Source organism: Gopherus flavomarginatus, chromosome 5, assembly GCF_025201925.1.
Source record: "Gopherus flavomarginatus isolate rGopFla2 chromosome 5, rGopFla2.mat.asm, whole genome shotgun sequence".
Taxonomy (NCBI): domain Eukaryota; kingdom Metazoa; phylum Chordata; order Testudines; family Testudinidae; genus Gopherus; species Gopherus flavomarginatus.
In genome coordinates this window covers 12276704-12288746 of record NC_066621.1, presented here as the reverse complement: position 1 = coordinate 12288746, position 12043 = coordinate 12276704, and the positions used below count along the sequence as shown (strand labels likewise).

Below are 12043 nucleotides of genomic sequence, written 5' to 3'. Positions count from 1 at the left end.
CCCTGAACAAAAACACGGTACCAGTCCAGGTATCGTTCAACAGGAAGAACTGGATTAATGCATTTTATAAGCATTGTATCAGGCTTAGCCTGGGCTTTACAACCTGATCTTCAAAAGGAGTGTTTGAGAAGAGGAAAAAGGCCAGTTCAATCACAGAATCATAAGTTTACCACAGCAAGGCCTCCAGCTCCTTTGAGGGAGAAAGAAGACTGGGTATTTCTTTGCCTTGGGCAACTAGCCCTGCTTTTGTGATGCAAACAGGAAAGAATTTTATCTTGCACAGCCTATCAATCACCCAGAGGTCTATGGAAAGGGTGGGAGGTGAGAGGCAAGGCTACAGCACACAGAAGCAATATGAATTTGCCCTGAGGCTTAGTTTCCCAAAGGCAGCCAAGTTAACCTATTCATCTCTCTACAAGACCCATAAATCTGCAATTTTATCACCACCAAAGCAGGGCACACGGGAGGAGCAGAGCTGAGAGAGTAACTGATTTTTTTGGTCTTTCAGCCATACCAAAAAAGAAAATAATAATTATAAAGCATAGTTTGGGGTTGAACAGAGTGTTAAATTTAATCTTTGGGCTTCTTCAAACTTAAAAAAAATTGATAAGCCAACGTAAATTTTGAAATGAGGAGTGCCCTCAAATCAAAAACTTAAAAAAAGAATCTGAAATCGAAAAGTTTCAAAACAAAAACACTTGGCAAATCCGACCTGAATTTGCAAAATGTTTTGGCCAAATCAAATCTGCATTTTTTGGTGAAAAATTTCAGCCAAAAAATTTCACTCAGCTCTCCCTGGGAGTTCTTAACCCACACAGTCTTCCTACTAGGGGCAGCTTCTGTAAATATCTGCTGACAGAGTACAAGCTCACCACGAGAGATTTGTGCTGACTCAGGTGGTTACAAGCACTACAAGGGAGTAACACTAAATCCAGGGCTCAGGCTGGTGGCCATCAATAAGGATGAAGCCAGTGGGAGACTCATTACTAGCGCTGACCTTATTGTATATTTGTTCAACAGTGCTTGTTGTGTTAAAAGTTTCAGATCCCTCTGGGTCAAAGTGTACATCAGCATGGCTCCATTGATGGCAGTATGGTGATTTACACCAGCTAAAAGATCCAGATCTCTCTTTTGACCGTCAGGCTTTGTTTTGCCCACTAGGCCAATGTGTTAGGAGTACAGCAATACTATAAACCCCTACGACCTTTCACAACGCATTTCACGGGAAAGCTTTATCACCTGCGCTTATCAGAGAGGGTCAACAGGAACCCTGGAGCTTTGATTGCGATGGGTGCAGCTCAAAGGACATTAGTAGGAAATGCTCTAGACCCGAGGCCTTCCAGCAGAGCATGGTGAACACCTAAAAACATGCTCTGTGATTATCAACACTAACAAAAATTGAATTTGCTTCTGTGCTTGTGCCCCTGTTGCAGTCACTTTCTGGAAATCTTCTGGTAAGCTATTTGGCTGTCAGAAACTTGCACGGAAATAGCAAATTTTTCAACTCACAAAACATACAGGTCATATTCACCCACAGAATCTTTCACATTGAGAATTGGAATCTACAAGTTCGTGACATTCATCCAGCCAGGAAACAGAAAAACCTTCATGAGAGCTACATGTGCCACACTCAGAGGGGTAGCCGTGTTAGTCTGGATCTGTAAAAGCAGCAAAGAATCCTGTGGCACCTTATAGACTAACAGACGTTTTGGAGCATTAGCTTTCGTGGGTGAATACCCACTTCTTCAGATGCATGTGGTGGAAATATCCAGGGGCAGGTATAGATATATATATATATATATATATATGCTAGCAAGCAAGCTAGAGATAACGAGGTCAGTTCACACCTCAACTGCTAGAACAGGGCCTCATCCTCCCTGATTGAACTGACTTCATTATCTCTAGCTTGCTTGCTAGCATATATATACCTGCCCCTGGATATTTCCACCACATGCATCTGAAGAAGTGGGTATTCATCCACGAAAGCTCATGCTCCAAAACGTCTGTTAGGGCTTGTCTACATCACAAAGTTGCAGCGCTGGTGAGGGGGTTACAGCGCTGCAACTTAGGAGGTGTACACATCTGCAGGGCATCACCAGCGCTGCAACTCCCTGTTTGCAGCGCTGGTCGTACTCCCGTTTTGTCTCGGGTGTAGAGGATCCAGCGCTGGTGATCCAGCGCTGGTAATCAAGTGTAGACACTTACCAGCGCTTTTCTTGACCTCCGTGGAATAAGCAGGTATCCCAGCATACCTGAGGAAGCCTCTGGTAATCAAGCTGGTCTCCTTCCCCAGTTTGCTCTCGCGTTCCCCGAACCCCGTGCAAGCAGGTCTCCTTCCCTGTGGTTTGCAGGGTGGTTCGGGGAACGCGAGAGCAAACCGCGGCGAAGCTGGTCTCCTTCCCCGGTTTGCTCTCGCGTTCCCCGAACCCCCGTGCAAGCAGGTCTCCTTCCCTGCGGTTTGCAAGGGGGTTCGGGGAACGCGAGAGCAAACCGCGGCGAAGCTGGTCTCCTTTCCCGGTTTGCTCTCGCGTTCCCCGAACCCCCCTTGAAGCTGCCCAACAGCGCTGCAGTGTGGCCACATCTAACACCACTTGCAGCGCTGGTTGCTGTAAGTGTGGCCACTCTGCAGCGCTGGCCCTATACAGCTGTACTAATACAGCTGTAACAACCAGCGCTGCAAAATTGTAGATGTAGACATACCCTTAGTCTATAAGGTGCCACAGGATTCTTTGCTGCTTGTGCCACACTGACAGTCTGAATTTTGGGCATTGGATAGTTGGAAGGCACGGCTTATGAACAATCTACTGACCAAGAATCATTGTGAATCAATTCAAGATTATCCCCCACTGCCCAGAGGTCATTCCTGAACAGAAGCATCTGGGTCCACTGAATAAATTATTTGTGCTGATTTACTACTTGCTGAGTTCTACCTCACAGCAACCCTGAGTCAGTTCCTCTCTCGGTTCAGGCCAAACCGCTTCTTCAGAGCTAAACTGACTCAGGCAGCACCTTCCCACAGACATGCCATGTGTCACATAGGAATACAATTTAAAAAACATCCTCTCTCAGACTGGATTCCAACAGACAGTACAAGTAACTGCTGGACTAGTCCTGGGAGCCCTTTGTATTCTTAGAATGAGTCACGCACTCCCCAGTGACCACAGTCATACAGTGGGCTGACTTAGCAATACCTGTTGGACAAGGTGGGTGAGGTAATGTCTTTTATTGGACCATCTTCTGTTGGTGAAAGAGACGAGGTTTTGAGTTCCACAGGGCTGTTCTTCAGATCTGAGAAAAAGATCCTCAGAGTGTCAGAGCTAAATATAAGGTCGAACAGATAGTTCAGCATAAGGAGTGCACAAGTTCCAAGAGACCATTCAAGGTGAAACAGGCAGTTAACACCTCTGCAGTGGTAGGACAAAAGAGGGTTAGTGGGTTATAGATTGTTGTAATGAGCAATAACCCACAATCTTTATTGAGTCCTTGATTTTTAGTATCTAACAAAGTTATGAATTTAAGCTCCCTCAGGCTTGTCTTTCGAAGGTGTTGTGCAGATTTCCATTGAGGATGAGGACTGAGGGTATGTCTACATCTACAATTTTGCAGCGCTGGTTGTTACAGCTGTATTAGTACAGCTGTATAGGGCCAGCGCTGCAGAGTGGCCACACTTACAGCAACCAGCGCTGCAAGTGGTGTTAGATGTGACCACACTGCAGCGCTGTTGGGCAGCTTCAAGGGGGGTTCGGGGAACGCGAGAGCAAACCGGGGAAGGAGACCAGCTTCCCCGCGGTTTGCTCTCGCGTTCCCCGAACCCCCCTGCAAACCGCAGGGAAGGAGACCTGCTTGCTCGGGGATTCGGGGAACGCGAGAGCAAACCGCAGGGAAGGAGACCTGCTTGCACGGGGGTTCGGGGAACGCGAGAGCAAACCGGGGAAGGAGACCAGCTTCGCCGCGGTTTGCTCTCGCGTTCCCCGAACCCCCCTGCAAACCGCAGGGAAGGAGACCTGCTTGCTCGGGGGTTCGGGGAACGCGAGAGCAAACCGCAGGGAAGGAGACCTGCTTGCTCGGGGGTTCGGGGAACGCGAGAGCAAACCGGGGAAGGAGACCTGCTTGATTACCAGAGGCTTCCTCAGGTATGCTGGGATACCTGCTTATTCCACGGAGGTCAAGAAAAGCGCTGGTAAGTGTCTACACTTGATTACCAGCGCTGGATCACCAGCGCTGGATCCTCTACACCCGAGACAAAACGGGAGTACGGCCAGCACTGCAAACAGGGAGTTGCAGTGCTGGTGATGCCCTGCAGATGTGTACACCTCCTAAGTTGCAGCGCTGTAACCCCTTCACCAGCGCTGCAACTTTGTGATGTAGACAAGCCCTGAGAGGTCACATATGGAGCCATTGGTTTGTGAAAAGTGTTTGCCTGTGGGTGAGATGGTGTTTTTGTCTTTTAGACATTTCCTGTGTGAGTTCATTCAAGAGCGTAGTGATTGTCTCATTCCACCTATTTAATTATTATTGGGGTATTTAGTGCACTGGATGAAGTTCACCACAGATTGTGATAGGCATGTGTAGAACCCATGGATCTTGAAAAATGTGTTGTGGGGGGTATTGATTGTCATAGGAATGGAGATTTATCTGCAGGTTTTGCATCTGTTAGGGCAGGGACTGGTGCAGCTTTGAAGTGGTGGGTTCTGGTCTGTGGGGAGTTTGCTTCTGATGATGAAGTTGGCAAGGTTGAGATGTGGTTTGAAACCCAGAAGAGAGGGTTTGGGAAAGATTTCTTTCAGGACATGGTCAACAAAGAGTATGAATTGTAACTGCTTAATGATACCCTATATGGGTTCCATTGTGGGGTGGCAAGTGATAACTAGGGGTGTACAGTTGAAGGGTTTTTCTTTTTCCTGTAGTGAAGTAGGTAATTTTGGGCGGCCCATTCCAACATAAATTGGTCCAATTACCTCACTTGCCTTGTCTCTTTAATATCCTTGTACCAACACAGATACAACACCACTGCAAACAACAATATACCTGTGGCAGGCATAGAGTACGCAACAGCCAGTGCACTGCTGAGGCCAGTATTACCCATGGTTGAGTGGAATGGATAATAGGAATCAGAGCAAGGTGCCTGACAAGATCTCAGATGCATTTCACTTTGTATTGCCTTAGAGCGATTTTGAGTCCCAAACCTTGGTGCAATGAGAAGATGTTGCCTTGTCTGACTAATTTACGTCTCTTCAAGGACCTGAAAGGACATTTTCCACATGCCTTAACCTTTGAATTGCCACTAAGCTCTGTATCATTCCAATGCCTGGCGTCTCTGGGTTCTGAGGGAGACTACATTAAATAGTGCCCATCACCAGTACAGATGCAGGAGAGTTTGCCTCACATACCACTTGCTTCAAGTACCTCCCTAACTCAAAGCCTCGGATTTAATCTCATACTACCTCATAACTGGCAATTGAGAAAGATCTCAGGAGCAGCACAAAGGTGGCAACAGCATGGCAGTTCAGTGTTCCTGGGGAAAGGGAGGAGGCACTGAGCCAGACTCTCTGGAGTCACAGGAGCAACCTTACCTTCTTCAGCTTGCCACTCTTGGTCCCCACGAACACCACGCTGTAGCCGTTGTAGACGTACGAAGCGACTGAGGTCATCCGGTCACGGCTGGTGGTGAAGAGGGTCACCCCCTCCACTGGTGTGGAGCCTCCCAGTGGCTGGTTAATATCTAGCCCGCAAAAGTTGTCATCTATCGGGACTGGCTGGAAAAGACAAGGCATTGGGCAAGGGTGAGCTCGAGGTGAAGGTGAAGTGTTCAATCAAACACTTGGGCTTATGCAGAACTGAACGCACAGTTGTAACCATGGGGTGAGCACACCGAACTTCCCCACATAATAGCTGGGTGTTCACAACAACCCCCTGCTCATGTACAGCTGGTTGATCTCCCCGGGAGCTAGGGTCACAGCCACTCTCCCCAGCACAACCTAATGAACATCTCTCCTTATTTTTGTAATCTAGGCCAAGCAGCTGTGTGGCTGGTATGGGTACAGGCCACGGCGGGTGCACCACATGCTAGCTGCCAGGAAAACCTTCATGGACAGGTCTGATGAGAATCCCCACAATGTCACTAACAGAAAACCATAGGGAAAATGGTTTCATTAGCTCTCTTGATTCTCTCCCCTCTCAGATTCAAACCCTGTCCCCCATATTCTGTCCTGGTGCATTAATGTCCCAAGCTGATGATGTGTCTCTCTCCTCCATTGATTTTACCTCCCTCTAAAGTGTCTTGGTCGGATTTCTGGAGGTCCTGAACACCTGCAGCTTCCAGTCGAGAAATGGGAGCTGTCAGGTGCTTAGCATCTCTGAACAAAAAAATCAGACCAGCTGCCTTTTCAGGGGCCTATGTCAGGGGAGGAAGATTGACCAGAGTCTTGCACTGAAGATCATTCAAAACTTCTTCTGCATTAACCAGAGAGGTCACAGCACAGCAGCACAAGCCATTTCTTCCTCCCCATTTCAAACCCCAAGAAGAACTGAGCGTGCAGTTTCCACAGCATGGCTGACCTAGGGATCCAAGGACGAGGAAAGAAAACTGACCCAGGCTCATTCACACGGCCATGCAGGGAACATGTCCCTAATCCACCTCGCAGGCCCAAGGATGTGCTCCAGCAGCCTTGCTCACACTGCACTGGTCTGTCAAATTCATTCATAAAAGGAAGCCACAGTTCTCTCCTCCTCCCATCCCACTTCCCGAAATGACCCAGTGTCACGCAGATGAGTCAGCAGAGATTCACATGGCTGAGGCCAGCGAGTGCCTTACACTGGCAATGAGCCTGCAGTGGGCGGGCTGGGCTCAGAAACACCAGCCATAGGAAGTGCAGGTGTCTGCTCTCTACCTCTGCCCTCTGAGCATAAAAAGGAAGCTGCCATTTCCTCCTCTCAGCTATTCATTTCTTTAGGGAAGCAGCCACCTCCCTCCTGTGCAAACAGCCAGACTTCATGACAGATTTAACACTCCGGATCTCCTTGTTACATTCCCCGAGTGAATATGATGCTGGTGCAAGGTGCCAGCCAGACTGGCTGTTCTTAAGAGGGACAGTGTATTTATTAACCAACTCTCCCTCAATATGGAATGGATCTTGGCAATGCAGTTTCCATATTCCTGGCCAACCCCGTCCCATCCTTTGAATGCCCCAATCTGATCTAAAGGGGTGTTTAGTACCTATGTTCTCCTTTCGATACAGCATGGTCTAGCACACTGTTCTCAATCTTTTTTCATTTGAAGACCCCTACAAAATTTTGAATGGAGATTTCTCCTTTGGAAATCTTAGACATAATCTGTGGACGTCCAGGGGCCCACAGACCAGAGGTTGAAAACCACTGTTCTATGGTAATGACAACTTTTCGTGGTCCCCTAGACATAGTTTTCAGATCCACAGGTTGAAAACCACAGGTCTAGCAGATAGAGAACTGCACTGGGGAGTCAAGAACCCTAGCCTTTATTCCCAGCTCTGCCACTGACTTGCTGTGTCTCCTCACTCTGCCTCAGTTTCCCCTCTGTAAAATGGGGATAAGGATGCTTATAAAACATCGAGACCAATGAAATGAAAGACTCTGTATTATAGCTAAGTATTGCTAATTGATCACTTTGCTGAGACTGCCTAATACAGAATTAATGCTAATTAGTGCAGCTTGTGATGTGGACATCTACCAACTAGGATTGGACTGCAATTCACCAACTCATTTCCCAGAGGAGCCACTGAATAGTTAGCAAATGCCTTTGAGTCACTATTGGCTGCATTAATTTCAGCAGGCTAGATCTGAAAAGCTCACTGCCTCGTGGCCATCCTCTGCACTAGCCACTCACCTGTCACCCCAAAATTCCCTCTCTGGCCTCAATTAGGTCACATTTTTTCTTGGTACCAGAGACTTGAAAGCCAAACTTAATATGTTATGGTGAAAGGAGTTTCCAGGGATTGTGATGGCTCAAAAGGAATCTGTATGGTATGTAAATCAAGATCTGAACTATCAAAGAAAAAGCACAGACTGTGCAACTTCCATTTGCATTCACCTGATTAGTTTTGTTTGCACTAGACTCTCCTGCTGCAGGCTGGGAGAGAGAGGCTTTGGGTTAGTCTGATTTTGGAATCAGAATGGGCAGCTGGAAATAGCAGATTCACAGCTTGTTAGAGGCACTTTTTAATCTGTCTACCTAGCTACTTCTGTGGCCCTTAGCACCCTAATCATCTCACAACATTAAAGATTTAATTCTCACAATCTGAAGTAAGGAGGATTATTATCCCTGTTTGGTATTTGGGGAAACTGAGGAATAGAAAGATCAAGCAAACTTCCCTAAGCTTACTCAGGGCATCTGTGGCAGGGCCAGGAATTGAATTCAGGTTTCCCAAATTCCAGTCCAACGTCTCCACCCCAAGACCATTCTTCCCTATAAAAATGGTGTTAGGAGTGAGATAGATTTCTCCAGAGCAATAGTGGCAATGTACTGCAATCATCCTTACTGCTTTGGTGCACTGGACATCCTTCCCCAGCAGCCAGTTGAGCTCCAAGTTGCCTTCCCCCTGGTAACAGGATTGCAGGCGCTCCTTGATCTGGGTGTTGATAGTGCGGATGGGGAAAACGCAAAGAGCCGAGTCATCAGGAGGCTGGTGATACTGCTTCTGCCCCTTGGAGAAGATGGCAAAAAGAATGTCATCCTGGGCTGTGATGTTGAGGGCGTTGGCCAGTACGTCCCCTGGCTTGGAGAGATAAGCCGCTTGCAGGAGGCGGTACTCCACATCCCCCTTGATGCAGCCAAAGGGCAGCGAGACGTAGGAGTGGAACTTGGGGTCATTCTTACAGAGGCGGACAATGCGGGACGTGTAGAAGAGGTCGTTGGCCGAGTTGATGGAAACTCCCTCGGGGGTCTCAGGTTGCACCGTCAGGAAGTAGACAAAATTGCTGCTGGCAAACCCGTAGATATAGAAGATGTCAAAGTGTGAGACCAGGGCCAGTGTGTCTGACGGGATCTTAATGAGTGATGAGACAAAGTCGCTGTGAAGCTCGTAATCCAGCATGGCTGATGACTCCGGGTCCCGTGGCAGCTTGCGGCTAGAGAGGGTGGGGAAGTAATCCTGCTTGCCATCCACTGCCGTGCCGATGAAGAGCTTGCCATCCTCACCATCGGAGCGCACGATCACCCCATACATGGTGCCTGTCTTGTTGACACTAGAGAGGTAGTGCTCCTTCTTATGGGACGGCTCCACCAGGATAAAGAGGTCATCCAGCCGCAGCAGCTTGCAGACACCCTGGTAGAGGCTCCCGCAGGCCAGCAGCCGGTTCTCTGAGTAGTCAATGATCAGCAGCTTGTTAACGTTGTTGGTGAGGGTGAGGATCTCACTGCAAGGCTGAACAATGAGGGGTGGGTAGCAGGACTTGTTGTCCTCCTCCGGGCCTGTCTTGTGAGCCACCAGGATGGTCAAGTTGCCTGAGAGCTTGTAAACCCGGTTGATGGCTCCAATGTAGACTGCCCCAGTGCCCTGGTGGACGGTCAGGTGGTTGAAAGTCCAGTCACGGTTCTCTGAGTGGAAGGTGTTGAACAGGGCAGTACTGGCTGCGTTCCGGGAAAGTGAGACCAAAAAGAGAAAAACCACAGCTGCTGACCAGCCATCGGAGTCCAGCATCCGAGGCCAGTTCTTCCTCTGATCCATCCTGGGGCAGGGAGAAGAGAAAGGGGAGGGTGAATTTCCAAGCTCCCTGTATGTGTCCCTTGTCCTGGCGAAGTTCTTCACATGGTTCTGGAGAGGGGGGAGAAAAATACACACAAAGCAAAGGATTAAATCCAGAGAGTGCCCTGTAGATACAATTCAAGAGAGACCTTTTAGTTATACAGTCCTTGAAATGAAGCAAGGACATCTCTAAGCCCAGCAAGCATTAAGCAGGGTTCCTAACTTATTGGAAAACCGGTCAGGCTCCATGTTTTGCCACTCAATTCTGCCGCTGTGCATTAATTTGTTATGTGGTTAAACTGTTTATAATGTGCTCGGGGCCGTGCGTTCACCGAGTGCAGGAGGAGATAATCAACCTCAGCCTGGGACAAAGATTCCACAGTTCATGCACCCAACGATCAATCTAAATCTTGGCTGAAGGCACTTTTCCTACCAGGTGTAGGACTGTAGGTGAGGGGTAGGAATTGTTTTTTGCTTATAAATCCTGCATAATTGTAATTAATGATGAAGGTTAAAGTTTCATGCAGACAAGTACAACCTGCATTTATACAACAAAGCTTTCCATGCTTATAACAGTGCCTCCTCTCTGCCTCTCACCACTGCAGAAGTCTAAGTACACTGCTGTCTTTGAGCCTGAAGGATCCCAAAGCAGCCTTTCCAAGGATAACTTCACCCACCACTGAAACGCAGCCACCTGCTTCTGGGATGGAGGGGTATCGTAGCTGAGTGAACAAATATTGACACAGGAGATTTGCACAAACTCCCTACACTTATGAAATTAATCCTGGGATCTTTAAAGCCTATGCAGAGTAGACAGGACTTTGGGGTGCAAGGTCTTGTCCAAAACAACCACTACATAGTAAACTGCATGTGTATCCTGGGCACTATGGGTGGAGGTCATAAATACAGAATCCCATGGAACAACAAAGGTCTTCTTTCATCTATATGGACACATAACTGAAGGCCTGCCTCCAATCAAAGAGCTCTGGCCAAAATCTGTTTGGGTGAGACGTGAAAGAAAGCAAGGGACCTTACATGGAAGATTCCTATTTGGAGAAAGCAGTTTATAATCTCTAAAATTTCCCTTCCCGTTACCAATACCATTAAAAGTGTTGCAGTCATCAGCTCAGTGCAAAAAATTCCCATGGCCTCAGGGAAAAGAGCTGGCTGGAAAGAGTATTCACATGAGAGTGGGATCAAGGGAAGAGGCAAGTGACAGGAGAGCCCTTCATTTCCAGGGCACTTTCTGGGAAGCAGCAACAAAACGTTGAGGCTACCACGCTTGATTTTCTGTTTCTTTATAAAATGCAAGTGGCAAGAGATGATGCAAGAATCCTTCCCATTCCCAGTGCGGTTACTCTACCTTGTGATTCATGGGCAAAATCCAGGTGACAAGGCAGAGGAGACAGATCACAGCAAGATCCCATGTATTTGGATAGTCACCTGCAGCTATCCAAGAATCTAGTCCTGCAGAGCTACTAACCGTGCATGTAGAACATCAGACTTTGAGTTGCTGAGGTTATTTGAAAGTCCACAAAAGCACCCACGCTCCAAGATCAGCCCTGCCCTAAAGCAGGTACTTGAGAAACTCCAGTCCGAACAGGATCTGTGATCAACGGGACCTGTGAAACCAACTCAGTGAGGCAGAGGAAGCAGAGTCGGGGAAGGAGGTGACACTTTGCAAGGTGGTATCTGTCCACCTACCCTGAAGCTGCCTCATCACTGCAGTATTCAGGCAGAGGCATTGGTGTTTCACCCTGCCCCACTGGCTGAGGGGTAAACTGAAGGAGGGGTAGAGGGAGGAAGGGAGAGGGATTCCAGCGGGATGGGGAAAGGTGAACTCAGGACTCCATCCTGGGGCAATTAGATGGGGAAGTTCTAAAGCAGAGAGGACACCATGATCTCCATCCTTCCTCCAAAACCAGCCAACCAAAGCTGTTAGAAAGTGAGAGTTCCCCAATCCACCTGTATCTGAGCAAGGAAAGTGCATGGAGAACCCTTCCTTGCATCAGTGGGATTGGTCACCATCTGCACAGAGGAAGGAGCACATGCCTCTTTGCCAAAGCTTGCTATCGCTGCTGGGATAGGCAGGGGCCATGAGCACAGAACCTGGGCTTGCACAAGCAAATATCCACTTGCTGCTAAAAGGGGCATGACAATCTAGGATCTCAGCCATTTTCATCCCCCATCACTCCTGCTTTCTAGAGATGGCATGAACTGCCTCTTCTCATCCTTCTGAATTTGGCCCACTCTCCTTCCTTCTACCGTGAGAGATTCACTGAAAATGGGAAACTGAAAACTTTCCCCAGCCCACTTGCGCACCT

The 12043-nt window shown here is 48.2% G+C and overlaps 1 protein-coding gene across 2 annotated transcripts in view; it reads right to left on the bottom strand.

The window, feature by feature from the left end:
* Positions 1-12043, bottom strand: part of PLXNA2 (plexin A2) — a 322697-nt gene that overhangs the window by 273277 nt on the left and 37377 nt on the right. For both annotated transcript variants that reach the window (XM_050957071.1, XM_050957072.1), the window contains exons 2-3: positions 8514-9788; positions 5574-5756 (exon numbers count right to left, since the gene is read on the bottom strand). In XM_050957071.1, the coding sequence (XP_050813028.1) occupies positions 5574-5756; positions 8514-9701 (1371 nt within the window). In that variant the 5' untranslated portion in view covers positions 9702-9788. The remainder of the gene's footprint in view (positions 1-5573; positions 5757-8513; positions 9789-12043) is intronic.